At 45.7% G+C, this 20120-nt stretch overlaps 1 protein-coding gene across 2 annotated transcripts in view; it reads right to left on the reverse strand.

The window, feature by feature from the left end:
* Positions 1-20120, reverse strand: part of LOC124775058 (neutral ceramidase-like) — a 486227-nt gene that overhangs the window by 133993 nt on the left and 332114 nt on the right. For both annotated transcript variants that reach the window (XM_047249851.1, XM_047249852.1), the window contains one exon: positions 11995-12193. In XM_047249851.1, coding sequence (XP_047105807.1) covers positions 11995-12193 — 199 coding nt within the window. The remainder of the gene's footprint in view (positions 1-11994; positions 12194-20120) is intronic.

Raw genomic sequence — 20120 nt, forward strand, 5'->3', positions numbered from 1 at the left:
TTCAGGGGACTGATGACCTCAGACGTCCCATAGCGCTCAGAGCCATTTGAACCATTTTTTGATGTTTTCCGCGCATGACCCTTTCCTAATGCATCACACATGGAAGATTTCTATACCTCTTTCTTGCATTCACAGCACCAGATCTGCACCTGGTCGCCAGAATTGGAACTAACTTTTTCCAGCGTAAGTCGTTTCCGCATTAACGCATTAGAAAATCTACCAAGTTTCGCTGCCATACGATAATTACAGCCCACACCGGAACTCTTTGAGTAGCTGCACTTTAATTATAACCACCCGTATTTAAGTCAGCTATTGTGAAACGTCTAAGTAAAAGAAAAAAAAAAACGTCGACTACTGAATATCGGTTAACACAAAATGATTAGATTCTCAAAAACGCGTGTTTTGAGGCGTAATTTTATGGCGTGGCACGACGGTGAGTTACCTCATAAACATAACCGTCAGCGAACGCAGTGCTTATGACTTTACGCGCTGGGGGCGCTGCTATCGCATCACGTCACAAAGCGGCCTGCGAGCTTGAGTATGAGATCCCTACGTACTTTGTGCGGCTGCACTGAACGCTGATCATTTGCATATCCAAGTACGTACTACACTTCACGCCTATGTGACGTTTGTAGCATGACTCTTTCATGCCGTTGCAATTTTGATGGACAGCAGAAAACGTGAAGTAGTATCGGAGAAAACAAGTTCCTGAGGCTGCACACAGAATGTACGGTCATGAATCCTCTGACAGAGAACGAACTTGCCAACCGTGCCTTCCGACGCATTAGGTTCTTCCTCCACCTCTCGACTTGCAGCATTTCTCAGCTGCCGCCGCGGGAGTTGAAATAACACTCACTGGCGGAGGAAACGTCGCACTGCCGCCACTGCGGTCTTTCCATTACGCCCCTTCTGCACACGACCTTAATTTTTGATCCGGTGTGTCTACCCTCGTATTCAGCAGCTCACAATGGAACGGTGTAATTTAAAATTTATTGGCAAACTGACGATGCAGGACCATGATGTGCTCCCCCCATGCTGAAACTTCATTTCAGTGTTCTCCGTAATCGTTAGCTGGATTGACTCTGCGGTAATAAATTATCCCTTGTACGTTTCTCTTCCAGCCCTTCACGGAAAAACCGAATAGCGCCTCCGTTGATTCAGCACTTGTTTCGGGTTCGCTACATCGTGAAATTTATGAGGTGTTAGAGATATGAGTGCAGATATTTTTATTGGTGACTGAGGACAGTGTACTAAACAACATTACATCACTGTTTACTTTATAAGCAGAGTAGTTATTATAGCCATGGGGAGTATTGCCAAATTCCTCTCCGCAGTGATACCACCTGTTCACGGCAGATCACCCCAGTTAAACGCTGTCGGATTTGGCTAACACTTGAACTGGTGACCGTCATGGTCTACCGACCGTTGTTGGTAAGCGGGCTCCGCTCAGTCCTTGCGAGGTTAACTGAGGAGCTGCTTGGCTGAAAAATAACGGCTCCCGCCTCGTAAACTGACAATGGCCGGGAGTCCGGTGTGCTGACCAGGTACCCGTACACATCCGCATCCAGTGACACCTATGGGCCGAGGATGACACGGCGGTCGCTCGATACCATCGAGACTTCAAGGCCTGTATTAATGGAGTTTTATTAGATGTAGTACGTTTTTAGGTTGGTTAGTACTGTACCTCCAACTACATGCGGCAAGAGCAAGCCATTAATACAGGGTTATTACAAATGATTGAAGCGATTTCAGAGCTCTACAATAACTTTATTATTTGAGATATTTTCACAATGCTTTGCACACACATACAAAAACTCAAAAAGTTTTTTTAGGCATTCACAAATGTTCTGTATGTGCCCCTTTAGTGATTCGGCAGACATCAAGCCGATAATCAAGTTCCTCCCACACTCGGCGCAGCATGTCCCCAACAATGAGTTCGAAAGCATCGTTGATGCGAGCTCGCAGTTCTGGCACGTTTCTTGGTAGAGGAGATTTAAACACTGAATCTTTCACATAACCCCACAGAAAGAAATCGCATGGGGTTAAGTCGGGAGAGCGTAGGGGCCATGAAATGAATTGCTGATCATGATCTCCACCACGACCGATCCATCGGTTTTCCAATCTCCTGTTTAAGAAATGCCGAACATCATGATGGAAGTGCAGTGGAGCACCATCCTGTTGAAAGATGAAGTCGGCGCTGTCGGTCTCCAGTTGTGGCATGAGCCAATTTTCCAGCATGTCCAGATGCACGCGTCCTGTAACGTTTTTTTCGCAGAAGAAAAAGGGGCCGAAAACTTTAAACCGTGAGATTGCACAAAACACCTTAACTTTTGGTGAATTGTGAATTTGCTGCACGAATGCGTGAGGATTCTCTACCGCCCAGATTCGCACATTGAGTCTGTTCACTTCACCATTAAAAAAAAATGTTGCTTCATCACTGAAAACAAGTTTCGCACTGAACGCATCCTTCCATGAGCTGTTGCAACCGCGCCGAAAATTCAAAGCGTTTGACTTTGTCATCGGGTGTCAGGGCTTGTAGCAATTGTAAGCGGTAAGGCTTCTGCTTTAGCCTTTTCCGTAAGATTTTCCAAACCGTCGGCTGTGGTACGTTTAGCTCCCTGCTTGCTTCATTCGTCGACTTCCGCGGGCTACGCGTGAAACTTGCCCGCACGCGTTCAACCGTTTCTTCGCTCACTGCAGGCCGACCCGTTGTTTCCCCTTACAGAGGCATCCAGAAGCTTTAAACTGCGCATACCATCGCCGAATGGAGTTAGCAGTTGGTGGATCTTTGTTGAACTTCGTCATGAAGTGTCGTTGCACTGTTATGACTGACTGATGTGAGTGCATTTCAAGCACGACATACGCTTTCTCGGGTCCTGTCGCCATTTTGTCTCACTGCGCTCTCGAGCGCTCTGGCGGCAGAAACCTGAAGTGCGGCTTCAGCCGAACAAAACTTTATGAGTTTTTCTACGTATCTGTAGTGTGTCGTGACCATATGTCAATGAATGGAGCTACAGTGAATTTATGAAATCGCTTCAATCATTTGTAATAGCCCTGTACTTATTTTCCCATGGCAGCAGGTCAAGTGTTGACGCAAAACGGTCAATCTATACTGACAGACATCGTCCGGTTAGTAGTGTAATTGCAACGTGGGGATGACATGAGGTCGTAATTCATGTGATGTTTCTCCGGGAAGACTGTTAGACGCAAATAAGAATAAACGCACTGAAGTGGTTTCATAGCAAGGTATCAACGATCACAATATTTGCAGTTGTACCCCTAACACCCCGTACTGTTTTAAACTACTACATCTACACTCTTTTAAACAATTATATCTACACTCCACTTTATGGTGTGTGGCCGAGGGTACTTTGTATACCACTGTCACACACTTCCCCTTTGCTGTCCCAGTAACGAATGGTACACGCGAATAATGTTTGTTGGTAAGCCTTCACGTGACCTCGAGTCTCTCTAAGTTTCCCTTCATGAGATCTTCGTGAGATATACGCACAAGGAAGCAATAAACTGACTGACTCTTATAGAAACGTAGACTATCAGGATTGTCGCACACGTCTGCCACAGGTGTTGGGTAAGGTTTTCCGCGAAGCACCCGCATTTACCAAACGAACTTGTGACGAAACCCGCTCCTCTTCTTTCTATCTTACCTACAGAAAGTTTCGCTGTTACAGGTACAAATGAAAGGGGGCGAGTACGGCACAGTGAAACAATCCTAATAAACATAGGTCTGGAAATCAATTGTTTCACTGATACAACGTGTTACGACTGAGTTCATGAACACATTGTGCCGGCCGGTGTGGCCGAGTGGTTCTAGGCGCTACAGTCTGGAACCGCGCGACTGCTACGGTCGCAGGTTCGAATCCTGCCTCGGGCATGGATGTTTGTGATGTCCTTAGGTTAGTTAGGTTTAAGTAGTTCTAAGTTCTAGGGGACTGATGACCTCAGATGTTAAATCCCATAGTGCCCAGAGCCATTTGAACCAATTTCAACCATTAACACATTGTAACAGATTGCCTGAGGATCTATACTGCAGATACTCGTATGAACTTCAGGACAAGAACATTAGAGCAAGTGTTCAATATGACCACCGTTCACGTGAAGGCACGCTTCAGCATGTTTCCTTATCGATGTCCATATATAAGGGGCGTTCAAAAAGAAAAGAGCCGGAGGCATAATTACAGACACCAGCACCTGTATGTTAGAAGTATTGACCCTGGCTATTGAGACACTTTCCTCACTGTGACACAAGGCGGTGAATGGCTGTCTCATAGCCGGCCGGTGTGGCCGAGAGGTTCTAGGGGCTACAGTCTGGAACCGTGTGACTGCTACGGTCGCAGGTTCGAATCCTGCCACGGGCATGGATGTGTGTAATGTCCGTAGGTTAGTTAGGTTTAAGTAGTTATAAGTTCTAGGGGACTGATGACCTCAGTAGTTAAGTCACATATTGCTCAGAGCCATTTTTTAGCTGTCTCATAAAATTCCCGGGGCTGCGATGTTAACCAGTTCCGCACGTACAGCTGGACGTCGTCGTCCGGTGTGAATCGTTGGCCCCTAAGAGCCTTTTTAAGTGGACCAAAAATCGCGTACCCACAGGGAGAGAGGTCCGGACTCCATGGAAGATGGCCGAGAACCTCCCATTTGAATTTCTGCAGGAGTGCTGCGACTGTGTTGACTCTATGAGGCTTTACATTGATATGGAGCAGAATGACCCCACGGGTGAGTTTGCCTTGTTGCTTTGATTTGATTGTTTGGCGAAGGGTGGTCAAGGTTTGCGAGTAACGCTACAAGAAGTGAATCAGATTGGGGCCATTTTGGTCAAAGAAGAACGTCAGCATAACCTTTCCTGCACTCGTGCAGCTGGCCTTGGTTTTTTTGGTGGTGGTGACCCAGGATGCTTCCACCGGAGACTTTGTCGTTTTGATGCTGGTTCGAAGTGGACACCATGACTCCTCTCCAGCCACCACTCGTGCCAGGAACGTACTCTTTTCCCGAGCATAGTGCTGCAGATGAACAAGGTAGTGGGCCATTCGACATTCTTTCTGGTGTGGTTGAAGACTGTGGGGTACCCACTGGGCACAGACTTTGCGCATGTGCAGTCGTTCGTTCGTGATGGTGTGAACACTTCCGACGCCCCATCCGACCACGGTGGCTATGGCATTCACAGTCACTCGGCCTTCCTGGGTAATGACTATATCCATCAGCCGGACGATGTCACTGGTAATGCAATGTGATACTCCAGACTGTGCATCATCGGCTAAGGACAACTGTCCTGTCCCGAAGCGCTTGTGCCATTCCTTGACCCCTGCAGGGAATATGCCGTTCACTTTTGATATTCGCCGATGAATGTCCGTTCCTCCTACTCCCTCCGCTGTCAGAAAACGAACAACACCTCTCTGCTGTTCTTTTGACACTCCATGTCACTGTTTGCAATGCGACTGGCAGCGTCGGACGATCGATGCATGCTGCTGCTAGCTCTGTATAGTCACGTGACGCGCACAAGTGACCTCTAGCGACGGGCTGTGAACTTCCATGCTCTGGTCGAAACCACACCTCGTGACACACGCCACGATATTACCCTCCTGTATCCGGTTTACGCAGTCCAGACTCTGGATCGTTTCTTTTTGAACACGCCTTATGCACTACTGGCCATTAAAATTGCTACACCAAGAAGAAATGCAGATGATAAACGGGTATTCATTGGACAGATATATTTTACTAGAACTGAAATGTGATTACCTTTTCACGCAATTTGGGTGAATAGATCCTGAGAAATCAGTACCCAGAACAACCACCTCTGGCCTTAATAACGGCCTTGATACGCCTGGGAATTGAGCCAAACACAGCTTGGATAGCGTGTACAGGTACAGCTGCCCATGCAGCTTCAACACGATACCACAGTTCATCAAGAGTAGTGACTGGCGTATTGTGACGAGCCAGTTGCTCGGCCACCATTGACCAGACGTTTCCAATTGCTGAGAGATCTGGAGAATGTGCTGGCAGGGCAGCAGTCGAACATTTTCTGTATCCAGAAAGGCCCGTACAGGACCTGCAACATGCGGTCGTGCATCATCCTGCTGAAATGTAAGGTTTCGCATGCATCGAATGAAGGGTAGAGCCACGGGTCGTAACACATCTGAAATGTAACGTCCACTGTTCAAAGTGCCGTCAACGCGAACAAGAGGCGACCGAGACGTGTAACCAATGGCACCCTATACCATCATACCGGGTGATACGCCAGTATGGCGATGACGAATACACGCTTCCAATGTGCGTTCACCGCGATGTCGCCAAACACGGATGCGACCATCGTGATGCTATAAACAGAACCTGGATTCATCCGAAAAAATGACGTTTTGCCATTCGTGCACGCAGGTTCGTCGTTGAGAACACATCGCAGGCGCTCCTGTGTGTGATGCAGCGTCAAGGGTAATCGCAGCCATGGTCTCCGAGCTGATAGTCCGTGCTGCTGCAAACGTCGTCGAATTGTTCGTGCAGATGGTTGTCGTCGTGCAAACGTCCTCATCTGTTGACTCATGGATCGAGAAGTGACTGCACGATCCGTTGCAACCATGCGGATTAGATGCCTGTCATTTCGACTGCTAGTGATACGAGGCCGTTGGGACCCAGCACGGCGTTCCGTACTACCCTCCTGAACTCACCGATTCCATATTCTGCTAACAGTCATTGTATCTCGACCAACGCGAGCAGCAATGTCGCCATACGATAAACTGCAATCACGATAGGCTACAATCCGACCTTTATCAAAGTCGGAAACGTGATGGTACGCATTTCTCCTCCTTACACCAGGCATCACAACAACGTTTCACCAGACAACGCCGGTCAACTGCTGTTTGTGTATGAGAAATCGGTTGGAAACTTTCGTCACGTCAGCAAGTTGTAGGTGTCGCCACCGGCGCCAACCTTGTGTGAATGCTCTGAAAAGCTAATCATTTGCATATCACAGCATCTTCTTCCTGTTGGTTAAATTTCGCGTCTGTAGCACTTCATCTTCGTGGTGTAGCAATTTTAATGGCCAGTAGTGTACGTTCGAGAAGTCCAGGCTTGTTCCGAATGCACTGAAAACCATCCTTAATGCGTTCCCAGAGTTCACCGACGCAATCCCCACACAAAAAAAATTCCAACGGGTTCACGTCTGAGGCCCTGGGAGGCCAAGGTATTGGAGAGCCACGACTATTAAACCTGTCAAAGATTTGCGCTACGTATTCTCGAACATCCAAATGAAAGTGTGCCAATGCACCACCTTGCATGTACCACTTACGCATGCTTTCACCGTGATCCAAATTGTAGCCTTAAGCACTAACAGTGTAACAAAATTGCCATGACTGCACCTTGTGCATACACTGGTGAGCTAAAACATTATGACCACTGCCCACAGCGAGGGTGAATGCCTCCTAGTGGTGTTGCGAGCACGTGAAAAGGAAAGAATGTAAACGGAAGAGAAACAAATCGCCAGTCATTATAGCGAAAATATGGGCCGAAAATGCGGAAATCCACTGATGTAAGCGATTTTATCAAAGGGCACATTGATGTGGCGCTGTGGCTGAAAACGAGAATCTCTAAAATGGAAAAGCTGGTCACCTTTTTGAGCACTACTGCCGTGAGCATCTATGGAAATTGGTTGAAGGATAGTGAAATAACGAGCCGGCAGCATGGTATTGGGCGACCACGTCTGACCACAAAACGTAGAGGTCGGAGGATCCCCCACTGTGAAATCCAGGACGGGCAGCGATCTGTGGCAAATCTGACGACAGAGTAAAATGGTGGTGTAGGCACAAGTGTTTCGGAACACAGCGTTCAAAGGCCATTGTTGAACATAGAGCTCCACATCACACGATCCATACGTGTTGCTGTGTTAATCGAACGACCGCGTCTGTTATGACTGCAGTGAGTAAAGCATCAGTGAGGTTTTTCCGTGGATAAATGGTAACTCGTCGCCTGTGAAATGAATCGCATTTCTTGTACCTGCAGGTCGTTAGTGGGTCCTTACACGCCGTCATTCAGGTGAATGGCTACAAGAAACATGCACAGCGTGACAGATGCAGGCCAGTGAGGGCAGAATTATGGTATGCGGTACACTGAGTTGGGCTTCTATTGGATCTGTGGTGGTATAGATTACCACCATCATGAAGGCAGCGAACTATGTGAAGATTATTGCGGACCACCTGCATCGCTTCATGCTTGAAGTCTCCACCTGCGTCTATGACCTCTTGCAGCAGGATACCTGTGCGTATTGCAAAGTCAGAATCGTGCTACAATGTTTGAGGGGCATTATAGTAAACTCACACTGATGTCTCGCCCAGCAAATGTGCCTGATCTGTACCCATTGCAATACATATCTGGCGCCAGCTGCGTGCCCGTAAACCACCTTCCCGTAACTTCCTGGCAGATTAAAACTGTGTGCCGGACCGAGACTCGAACTCGGGACCTTTGCCTTTCGCGGGCAAGTGCTCTACCAACGGAGCTACCCAAGCACGACTCACGCCCCGTCCTCACAGCTTTACTTCTGTCAGTACCTCGTCTCCTACCTTGGTAGAGCACTTGCCCGCGAAAGGCAAAGGTCCCGAGTTCGAGTCTCGGTCCGGCACACAGTTTTAATCTACCAGGAAGTTTCAGATCAGCGCACACTCCGCTGCTGAGTGAAAATCTCATTCTGGAAACATCTCCTAGGCTGTGGCTACGCTATGTCTCCGCAATATCCTTTCTTTCAGGAGTGCTAGTTCTGCAAGTTTCGCAGAAGAGCTTCTGTAAAATTTGGAAGGTAGGAGACGAGGTACTGGCAGAAGTAAAGTTGTGAGGACGGGGCGTGAGTCGTGCTTGGGTAGCTTAATTGGTAGAGCACTTGCCCGCGAAAGGCAAAGGTCCCGAGTTCGAGTCTCGGTCCGGCACACAGTTTTAATCTGCCAGGAAGTTTCAGATTAGCGCACACTCCGCTGCAGAGTGAAATCTCATTCTGGCACCCGTAGTTTTCGGGTCATCTCGTGCCACATACTTCGGAAATCCTGTCAAGGGCTTGTAGAATCCCTGCCAGCAGAATCTCTATTGCACTGTGTTTGAAAAGTGGAACAACACGCTAATAAACAGATGGTCATGATGTTCTGACTCATCGATATACGTCGTATCGGGAAATCCATTGGTTTCCTGACCTATGTTTATAAGGATTATTTGCTTGTTTCATTGTCCGCCACTCGTACCTTTCGTTAGTATCATACCTATAAGGGGTAGTCAAATGAAAACGAGACAGATAGCGAAAAAAGTAAGTGAACTGAAATTTCCTGGCAGATTAAAACTGTGTGCCGGACCGAGACTCGAACTCGGGACCTTTGCCTTTCGCGGGCAAGTGCTCTACCAACTGTGCTACCCAAGCACGACTCACTGCCAGCTGATACTTGGAAACATAGTTGGCCAACAAACGACTCTCCCGTGCGGCAGAATTGGGATGAAGTTGGCCCCGTTGAAAACAAGGCAAAGGCACTCTGTTTCCGGTATTCTGATGACGTATTTCCATTTGCTGAATTCGATGCTTATGTTGTCTGTCTGGGGACGCTGCGTACTAACCTCATATTTTAGGGATAAGACAAGTACATTTACAAGAAATGAGCCCCAGTAATCGATCGCGCGCGAAGATTTGGGCGATAATTCTGATAGCGTACAGTAATGACCTGATAGTACAGCTTTTGAACTTTAGCACGCACCTATTGTTTGTCACTCGCTCCAGCCAATTACAGCCACCTAATGCCCGAGCGTGAAGACTGCACTGCAGACTGACAACCAGAGTCCTCTCATTCGTATAGGACGCGTAAGGAGAGGGAAGAGGAAAAGAAGGGGAAGGGGAAGGGGAGGGGGAGCGGTGTCACTGGAACATCTGCCCAATGTATTTAGATATCTTGATCACGAAAATTGGTACGTGATATGTCAGCCTCACCCCCATATGCGTTCAGTATTATTTAATACTATTCTCGTATTGATATTGTGCAGTTATATATACGCTGCAAAACTAAAATGAATAAACCTAAGCAGCTGAAGAATTGTTATGAAATGGAGGTAGTGATATTCGACTTACAATTTAAACATGCGAATCACGTTGAAGAATAGCGCATCTCCTGCAGTCGTGCTTCATTTTAACAGTGCCAGCTTTAGAATACAAATTAAGTAACGGACAGCTGCGATGTTAATGATTAAGAAGTGCTACGCTACTCCTTTAATGAGACACTCTTTCGTTTCATTCATTTACGAAGCATTTGTGAATCGCAACACAATAATGTTCGGGGCGAAACGATCTCTGCCACCAGCTGCAGGTTAGAAACGAAGCACTCCGACACAATGAACGAAGCCTGTTACCAGTGTCAAAACAGTATTTCATAAGCCTCTTACTCACTCCGCTCTACAGTGCTTCGCACTCGGCCATTAATCCGCCACTGCGGGTCGGAGCGAGTGATGAGCAACCGGTGCGCATCCATGTTTGTTAAGCTGTGCCTTCAGAATGTCGCAGCTATGTAGTGTCAGAATTATGGCCAGAATTTTCGTGCGGCATCTATTACTTGGGGTGTTATCTTGCAACTGTGCCTTTTTCTCCTTAAAATATGAGGTCAAGTTTTCTTATGAATTGAGGTTACCTTCCGATGGCCATTTCCATGCTGTAAACTACGAGGATTATGGTGAGGTCGTTCCAGTGTTCGCGCAGCTTGGCGTAATATTAAGAAGTGCTACGCTACTCCTTTAATGAGACACTCTTTCGTTTCATTCATTAACGCAGTATTTGTGAATCGCAACACAATAATGTTCGGGTCGAAACGATCTCTGCCACCAGCTGCAGGTTAGAAACGAAGCTTTGAGGACTGTACATGTACTGATACCTTCGGTCGCGTCCACACATAATTCCCGTTGCACAAAGAGAGAAACCTTGTTCCAGGCTCACAGCGCAGTATCGGTATCAACTGTCCACTGCCCTGAGGTTAACGTTCGGCATTCGTTATATTCCTACTGTTTTAATGTTGTACTGAGTATTCTGTAGTGTGTCATATATTGACGACTTAATGACTTGTACACTGTTACGCTTAAGGCTGTTGCGAGCCATCAAAGGCACTCAGGAATTCAGAGATACAGTGCAGAGAGCAGGCGAAAATGTTACCGGTGCTGAATAGTAGCTCTAGAGCCCTGCAAATTGCACACGCTCTAGGCAGCTGTCCCACTTCAGAGAATTAACTGATCTGATAACTCCATCCACACCCTAGAAGCTGTTGTAAGGCGCCACAGCAGAAGATGGTCATGAAGAAGTACGTCTAAGCAGAGGCAGCAAGCTTGATACTTGCTCCTAGAACTGCAACGTCAGTGGGTTTATACAGGTTAGAGCGCTATTACAGCTGTTCACATTCACAAAATTACTAAGGGCGGGGCCAGAAGACGTAAAATACTGCTGTCTTTGGGCATAACAGGAGTGGCAGTGACGTTCAGCTTTCAACTAAACGCTGTTGGTACCAAACTCGATGCCGGCCGGGTGGCCAAGCGGTTCTAGGCGCTACAGTCTGGAACCGCGCGACCACTACGGTCGCAGGTTCGATTCCTGCCTCGGGCATGGATGTGTGTGATGTCCATAGGTTAGTGAGGTTTAAGTAGTTCTACGTTCTACGGGACTTATGACCTCAGATGTTAAGTCCCATAGTGCTCAGAGCCATTTGAACCATTTGAATCTAAAGGTGGTTGGCCAGAGGCGTCCTGGAAATGCAGAGCGACTCGTCAGGTTGGCTGGAGCTTGTTGAGTGTCGATGGATTAGTGGGTTGACTACAGGAAGGGTAAACAGAGCGTCGCCACGATTCTTTAAGAACACATGGTCGGATCGCGAATGCAGCCTGGCTCACGTTATTCCACTGCGGACGTCGCAGAGATTGCGATGGTGCGAGTAGTGCCACGTGCTCCAGTGGTCCACCACCCTAAGTTAAGCAGACGTGCTAGCTCACCTTGCCAGGCATGGCCCCGCCGTTGAACTGCTTCTCCAGGAGTATGGCGGCGTAGCCGACGTTGTCGCTGGAGACGAGCGTGTTGGTGTTGTTCATGGAGGTGGGGTGCACGGCGTACCAGTTGATGGCGCCCAGAGGACGGCCGGAAGGCGTCTCGATCCGCAGCTGCACCATCGTCTTGTCCACGTCGTGCTCGTACCTGCTCACACACACACACAACGACTGTCACGCTCAAGTTACAGTGTCACCAAGAGTACAGACGTCGTTAACTGACCAACGTGTCACGAGCAGTACAAACTTCTTAAGGAATCATTCCACACCAAGAGGACCAGTAGTTCCTAACTAATCATCTCCAATCCGAATAAAATGTTGCACAGATGTCCGTAATACAGGTTGATTTTGCTAAGCATGGACACATTGCAGAAAATAAACCCTGAGAGGATAAGCAGCAAAAAAGATCATATGGGCATAGAATCGGAAATGTGTTCCAACGGAGGTACTCTCACATGAATTTGAAGATAAAAGATATCTGACAGTGTAGGTTTCAATGATTGAAAGCACACATGAAAACACACGAGCAAGTGGGAATGTGCTGTCTTTACTTCCCGCCCGCATCTCGTGGTCGTGCGGTAGCGTTCTCGCTTCCCACGCCCGGGTTCCCGGGTTCGATTCCCGGCGGGGTCAGGGATTTTCTCTACCTCGTGATGGCTGGGTGTTGTGTGCTGTCCTTAGGTTAGTTAGGTTTAAGTAGTTCTAAGTTCTAGGGGACTGATGACCATAGATGTTAAGTCCCATAGTGCTCAGAGCCATCTTTACTTCCACTGTCAGGAGTAATGCTGTCCATGAGCGAAGAGAGTCGTCAACAGCAGTGATGCGAACGCCCTCAAGTACCGACGTGTGAGTGCGCCACCATTATGGACACCACTACTGCTCATTTGGGTGTGAAGCTATAACAATACTACAGACAGAACATTCCTACTTGCCCGGTTTCTTATCATGTGTGATTTCCATCACTGACACCTAGAATGTCAAAGACATTTTATCTCCACCTCAAGTAACTGTACATACCTGCCAACGCATTTCCGGTCTTAGGTTAATACATCTACATTTATACTCCGCAAGCCACCCAACGGTGTGTGGCGGAGGGCACTTTACGTGCCACTGTCATACTGTCATTACCTCCCTTTCCTGTTCCAGTCGCGTATGGTTCGTGGGAAGAACGACTGTCTGAAAGCCTCCGTGCGCGCTCTAATCTCTCTAATTTTACATTCGTGATCTCCTCGGGAGGTGTAAGTTGGGGGAAGCAATATATTCGATACCTCATCAAGAAACGCACTCTCTCGAAACCTGGCGAGCAAGCTACACCGCGATGCAGAGCGCCTCTCTTGCAGAGTCTGCCACTTGACTTTGCTAAACATCTCCGTAACGCTATCACGCTTACCAAATAACCCTGTGACGAAACGCGCCGCTCTTCTTTGGATCTTCTCTATCTCCTCCGTCAACCCGATCTGGTACGGATCACACACTGATGAGCAATACTCAAGTAGAGGTCGAACGAGTGTTTTATAAGCCACCTCCTTTGTTGATGAACTACATTTTCTAAGGACTCTCCCAATGAATCTCAACCTGGTACCCGCCTTACCAACAATTAATTTTATATGATCATTCCACTTCAAATCGTTCCGCACGCATACTCCCAGGTATTTTACAGAAGTAACTGCTACCAGTGTTTGTTCCTCTAGCATATAATCATACAGTAAAGGATCCTTCTTTCTATGTATTCGCAATACATTACATTTGCCTATGTTAAGGGTCAGTTGCCACTCCCTGCAGCAAGTGCCTATCCGCTTCAGATCTTCCTGCATTTCGCTACAATTTTCTAATGCTGCAACTTCTCTGTATACTACAGCATCATCCGCGAAAAGCCGCATGGAACTTCCGACACTATCTACTAGGTCATTTATATATATTGTGAAAAACAATGGTCCCAAAACACACGACCATTTCTGCATCTACACCTACAGGTTACTCTGCAATTCACACTTAAGTGCGTGGCAGAGGGTTCATGGAACCATTTTCATACTACTTCCCTGCCATTCCACTCTCGAATGGCGCTTGGAAGAAAGGAACACCTAAATCTTTCCGTTCGAGCTCTGATATCTCTTATTTTATTATGATGATCATTTCTCCCTACGTAGGTGGATGTCAACAAAATATTTACGCATTCGGAAGAGAAAGTTGGTGATTGAAATTTCGTAAATAGATCTCGCCGCAAAGAAAACCGCTTTTGTTTCAGCGACTGCCACCCCAACTCCCATATCATATCAGTGACACTTTCACCCCTACTGAGCGATAACACGAAACGAGCTGCCCTTCTTTGCACTTTTTCGATGTCCTCCGTCAATCTTACCTGGTAAGGAACGCACACCGCGCACCAATATTCCAGCATAGAACGGACAAGTGTAATGTAGGCTGTCTCTTTAGTGGGTTTGTCGCATCTTCTAAGTGTTCTGCCAACAAAGCGAAGCCTTTGTTTTGCCTTCCCCACAATATTATCTATGTGGTCTTTCCAACTTAAGTTGTTCGTAATTGTAATTCCTAGGCATTTAGCCGAATTGACAGCCCTTACCTAAAATTTATCGGATTTCTTTTAATGCCCATGTGGATGACCTCGCACTTTTCTTTGTTTAGTGCTAATTGCCACTTTTCGCACCGTACAGAAATTCTCTCTAGATCATTTTGTAATTGGAATTGATGGTCTGATGATTTTACTAGACGGTAAATTACAGCGTCATCTGCAAACCATCTAAGGGGGCTGCTTATATTATCACGTAGTTCATTTATATAAATCAGGAACAGCAGAGGGCCTAAGACACTACCTTGCAAAACGCCAGATATCACTTCTGTTCTACTCGACGATTTACCGTCTATCACTACGAACTGTGACCTCTCTGAGAGGATATCACGAATCCACTCACACAACTTAAGACGATACTCCATATGCACGCAGTTTCATTAATAGTCGCTTGTGAGGAACGGTATCAAAAGATTCTGGAAATCTAGGAATTTGGAATCGATCTGAGATTCCTTGTCGACAGCACTCATTACTTCATGGGAATAAAAAAGCTAGCTGTGTTGTACAAGAACGATATTTTCTGAATCCGTGTTGGTTTTGTATCAATAAGCCATTTTCTTCGAGGTAATTGATAATGTTCGAGTACAGTATATGCCCCAAAATCCTACTGCAAATTGAGGTCAGTGATACGGGTCTGTAATTCAGTGGGTTACTCCTATTTCCTTTCTTGAATTTTGGTGTGACCTATGCTACGTTCGAGTCTTTAGGAACAGACCTTTCGTCAAGTGAGCGATTGTATACGATTGCTAAGAAAGGCGCTGTTGTGTCTGCATACTCTGAGAGGAAATTGACTGGTATACCATCTGGACCGGAAGATTTGCCTTTCTTAAGTGATCTGAGTTGTTTCGCAGCATCTACGATATCTACTTTTATGTCACTCATGCTAACAACTGTTCTGGTTTCGAATTCTGGGATATTTACTTCGTCTTCTTTCGTGAAGGAATTACGGGAAACTGTATTTAGTAACTCCGCTTTGGTGGCACCATCATCGGTAAGATTTCCATCGCTGTCGCGCTGTGACGGTATCGACTGTTTTTTTTTTTTTTTTTTTTTTTTTTTCACTGGTGTACTTTACATAGGACCAGAATCTCTTTGCGTTTTATACTATATTTTGATACAATATTTCATTGTGGAAACCATCAAAAGCGTCTCGCACTGACGTCCGCACTAAATTTCGAACTTCCGTGAAACTTAGCCAGTCTTGGGGATTTTGCGTTCTTCTGAATTCGGCATGCTCCTTCTCCTTTGACGGACTAGTTCCTGCAGTTTCGTCATATTTAGCAAAAACACCCTGTATAATAAAACTACGGTGGACAAAATTAGTTAATTTTTTATTAATCTTTCCCCACACATCATAGTTATCTTTAAACGTTACTAGTTTCGATGGACTCAAACAGTGGTCTTCAGATCTAAAAATAAAAGTTAAGACTTCTATAAGATTTGAAATGACACATCTAAAACACATTTGCTGTTCTAGATTGATGACATAACAAGGAGACCACATGGCGACAGGATTTTTGTAATTTTTTGTATTAATTATTGTGCATGAAGTTCAGAACTCTAATATCAGTTAGCCAAAGCCATCCAGCGGTACTTGTCAGTGCTTCCCACTGACTTATGTGGCTTCCCTCACGGAGACCTGCAATATACTCTTAGCAGTGGGCCAGCTGCACTGCAATATTTGGCATTTGAGATAGCGAGATATTTCAGTCCTAAGTTTGGTCCGTGTTGTTCCGTCGCTTTGCTGTTTAGATAGATAAAGGGCCTCAGTGAGGTGACAAGAGAGCCCACGATTTTTCCCAGATATGCCATATTCAATGCCATGCCACTCGATGATTACACTCCTTGGAGAAAATAAAAGTGCGCGAATATTGATTGCTATGTTTCCCGCGCAACTGTTGTATCATTATAAGATGATTTAGCGGGCCACTCGACATGCGATGGCGTACGTGAGTGTTGTACCTGAAGCCGACTAACTGTGGCCAGAGTTGAAGAAGCTTTATATAACTACTGGCCTGAAGTCAGATGGTCAGCACTGTCATGTAGCAACACGGCAGTTATTTATTGAATACTGATGGTGAAACCGTGGAACAACTGGGAACTTTTGAATCCGGATGACTGGATAGCGTTTCGAAGCACCCTTCTCCCGAAGGTTGCAGCCAACTTAGGGATCCAGCAAAGAGAAGAAACAGGCCTGTAGTAAAACTGCTCACCCGTTGCCACTCAGTTGTAGCCGTTCGAGCAGTTCGACAGTAAACCGAGCAGATACGTTACCTTTTTGTTGCTAAATATATCCGGACTACTTTAATGAGTAAATGCATCTTTCCAACTTAAGTTGTACGTAATTGTAATTCCTAGGCATTTAGCCGAATTGACAGCCCTTACCTAAAATTTATCGGATTTCTTTTAATGCCCATGTGGATGACCTCGCACTTTTCTTTGTTTAGTGCTAATTGTCACTTTTCGCACCATACAGAAATTCTCTCTAGATCATTTTGTAATTGGAATTGATGGTCTGATGATTTTACTAGAAGGTAAATTACAGCGTCATCTGCAAACAATCTAAGGGGGCTGCTTGGATTATGACGTAGGGGTGGGAACTATTTCGTCCATTTTTTTGTCTCTAGATATATCGTCGGCTACACTTCATTCAAGCGAACTTATGCTATTTTATCCATCGTGGAGTTCTTATCTTCGTTTTCTTATCGAGTGCACGGTACGTCAAAGAGTTCTCAAAATGCTGACCGCCTGAACTGTTCTTAAGAGTGAATTCAATCTTCAGGAATGGAAAAGACATACATCTGGAAGAGATAGGTAGTCTCGCGTAGCGACTTCGTCAACCACGCAATCCCTCGGCGGCACTCAAGCGGAATTGCCCCTCGCGGCGGTGTAGCATCTCCATCCTCCTCCCCCTTCTCACCCCCCCTCCCACTCACCCACCCACCCCCCAACACACACACACACACACACACATTGTCTTTGCCTCACAGACGGAACAGCACAGACCCCAGAGCGAGTCTGTAATATTTCAATACCACCATCGAGGAGGTGGTCTGGCTTCTGAAGCCAATGCTGCCAATAAGCGTTTGCCTTCCTTGCGTTTATTAAGCAAGAACTGTGCTGCGGGTTGCAGAAAATGCGCCTATTCTCAGCGCCGTGCTGTAATAAGTAACGGAATGCTGTCGTTTTCATTAATTATTTATTTAATTACTCAGCCGTCCAAAAGCAACGTCAGCGAAGAACTATAATAAGCAGATCTCATTTATCGCCCTTTCGTTTAAACCGGATGTATTTCATCAACTCACCATGTCAAGCACAATGTTCGTCCCATATTTCGAGACACGTTGTGTGTTCATCGTTTCGGGAGGTCCCAAATATCACTATAGCTATTCGAAAGACGTTCTGGTTTTGTGTTTCTTCTTGTTTTACGTCCTTTTCCACTGGATCTTTTTTAACGTTGAGGCAACGGGGTGTCTCGTAAAGAGTGCAACTCCTATATCGTGAATATATGAATGAGCTTTTGAGTCTGCTGCATCTGTTTTTTTGTTTTTTTTTTTTGTTTTTTTTTTTTTTTTTTTTTTTTTTTGTTTTTTTTTGTTAAGTCATCAGTCTTCTAACTGGTTTGATGCGACCCACCACGAATTCCTCTCCTGTGCCAGTCTCTTCATCTCGGAGTAGCACTTGTAACCTACGTCTTCAATTATCTGCTAGATGTATTCCAATCTCTGTCTTCCTTTACAGTTTTTCCCCTCTACAGCTCCCTCTAGTACCATGGAAGTGATTCCCTGATGTCTTAACACACGTCCTATCACCCTGTCCTTCCTCTTTGTTTTCCACATATTACTTTCCTCTCCCATTCTGCGCTGACATTCCCCGTTCCTCATCAGTCCACATAATTTTCAACACTCGTCTAAAACTGTAGTACCACATCTCAAATTCTTCGATTCTCTTCTGTTCTGGTTTTCCCACAGTCTGTATTCCAAACGCACATTCTCAAAAATTTCTTCCTCAAATTGAGGCCGATATTTGGTACTAGTTTACTTCTCTTGGCCATGAATGCCCTCTTTGCCGGTGATAAGTGATAGTATATTTCTGATGTCCTTGCTCCGTACGACACTGGTTGTTTTGCTGCCTAGGTAGCAGAATTCCTTAACTTCACCTACTTCGTTACCATCAATCCAGATGTTAGGTTTCTCGTTGTTCCCATTTCTGTTGCTTCTCATTACTTTAGTTGTTCTTCGATTTACTCTCAATCCACATTCTGTACACATTAGACTATCCATTCCGTTTATCATGTAATTCTTCTTCACTTTCATTCACGATAGACCTGTCATCAGCGTATCATTGGTATCTTTTCATCTTGAATTTTAACTCCACTCCTGAATCTTTCTTTTATTTCCATCATTGTTTCTTCCATGTACAGGTTGAATAGTAGGGGCGAAAGACTACATCACTGTTTCGCACTCTTTTTAATCCGAGCACTTCGTTCTTGGTCTTCCAGTCTTATTATTCTCTGTTGGCTCTTGTACATATTGTATATTACCCCTCTCTCATTATAGCTTACCCCAATTTTTATCAGAATTTCGAACATCTAGCTCCATTTTACGAGCACATTGTCGAAAGCTTTTTCCAGGCCGTCACATCCTATGACCGTGTCTTCATTTTTCTTCAGTCTTGCTTCCATTGTCAACCGCAATGTCAAAATTTCCTTCCTGGCGCCTTGACCTTTCCTAAAACCAAACTCATCGTCATCTAACGTCTTCTCAGTTTTCTTCTCCATTCTTCTGTTAATTATTCTTGTCAGCAACTTGGATTTTTCTGTGTGATAATTCTCGCACTTGTCAACTCTTAGTCTTCGGAATTTTGTTGATGATATTTCTTCGAAAGTCAGATGTTACGTCGCCAGACTCATACATTCTCCAATCAGCCTAAATAGTCGTTTTGTTGCCACTTGCCCCTACGACTTTAGAAATTCTGATGGAATGTCGTTTATCCCTTCTGGTCTATTTGATCTTAAGTTCAAAAATGGTTCAAATGGCTCTGAGCACTATGGGACTTAACATCTGAGGTCATCAGTCCCCTAGAACTTAGAACTACTTAAACCTAACTAACCTAAGGACATCACACACATCCATTCCCGAAGCAGGATTCGAACCTGAACCGTAGTGTTCGCGCAGTTCGAGACTGAAGCGCCTAGAACCCCTCGGCCACGCCGGCTGGCTGATCTTAAGTCCTCCAAAGCTCTCTTCTGATTCCGATAGCGGATCCTCTTTCTCTTCTAAATCGACTCATGTTTCTTCTTCTATCACCTTAGGCAAATCTTCCCCCTGATAGAGACCTTCAATGTACTCTTTCCACCGATCCGCTCTCTCCGCTGAATTTAGCAGTCCCGTTAAGCTCTTTAATGTTACCAGCTTTGCTTTTAATTTCACCGAAGTTTCTTTTGACTTTCATATATGCTGAGTCAGTCTTTCCGACCGTCATTTCTTTT

This window comes from Schistocerca piceifrons, chromosome 2, assembly GCF_021461385.2.
Source record: "Schistocerca piceifrons isolate TAMUIC-IGC-003096 chromosome 2, iqSchPice1.1, whole genome shotgun sequence".
Classification (NCBI taxonomy): domain Eukaryota; kingdom Metazoa; phylum Arthropoda; class Insecta; order Orthoptera; family Acrididae; genus Schistocerca; species Schistocerca piceifrons.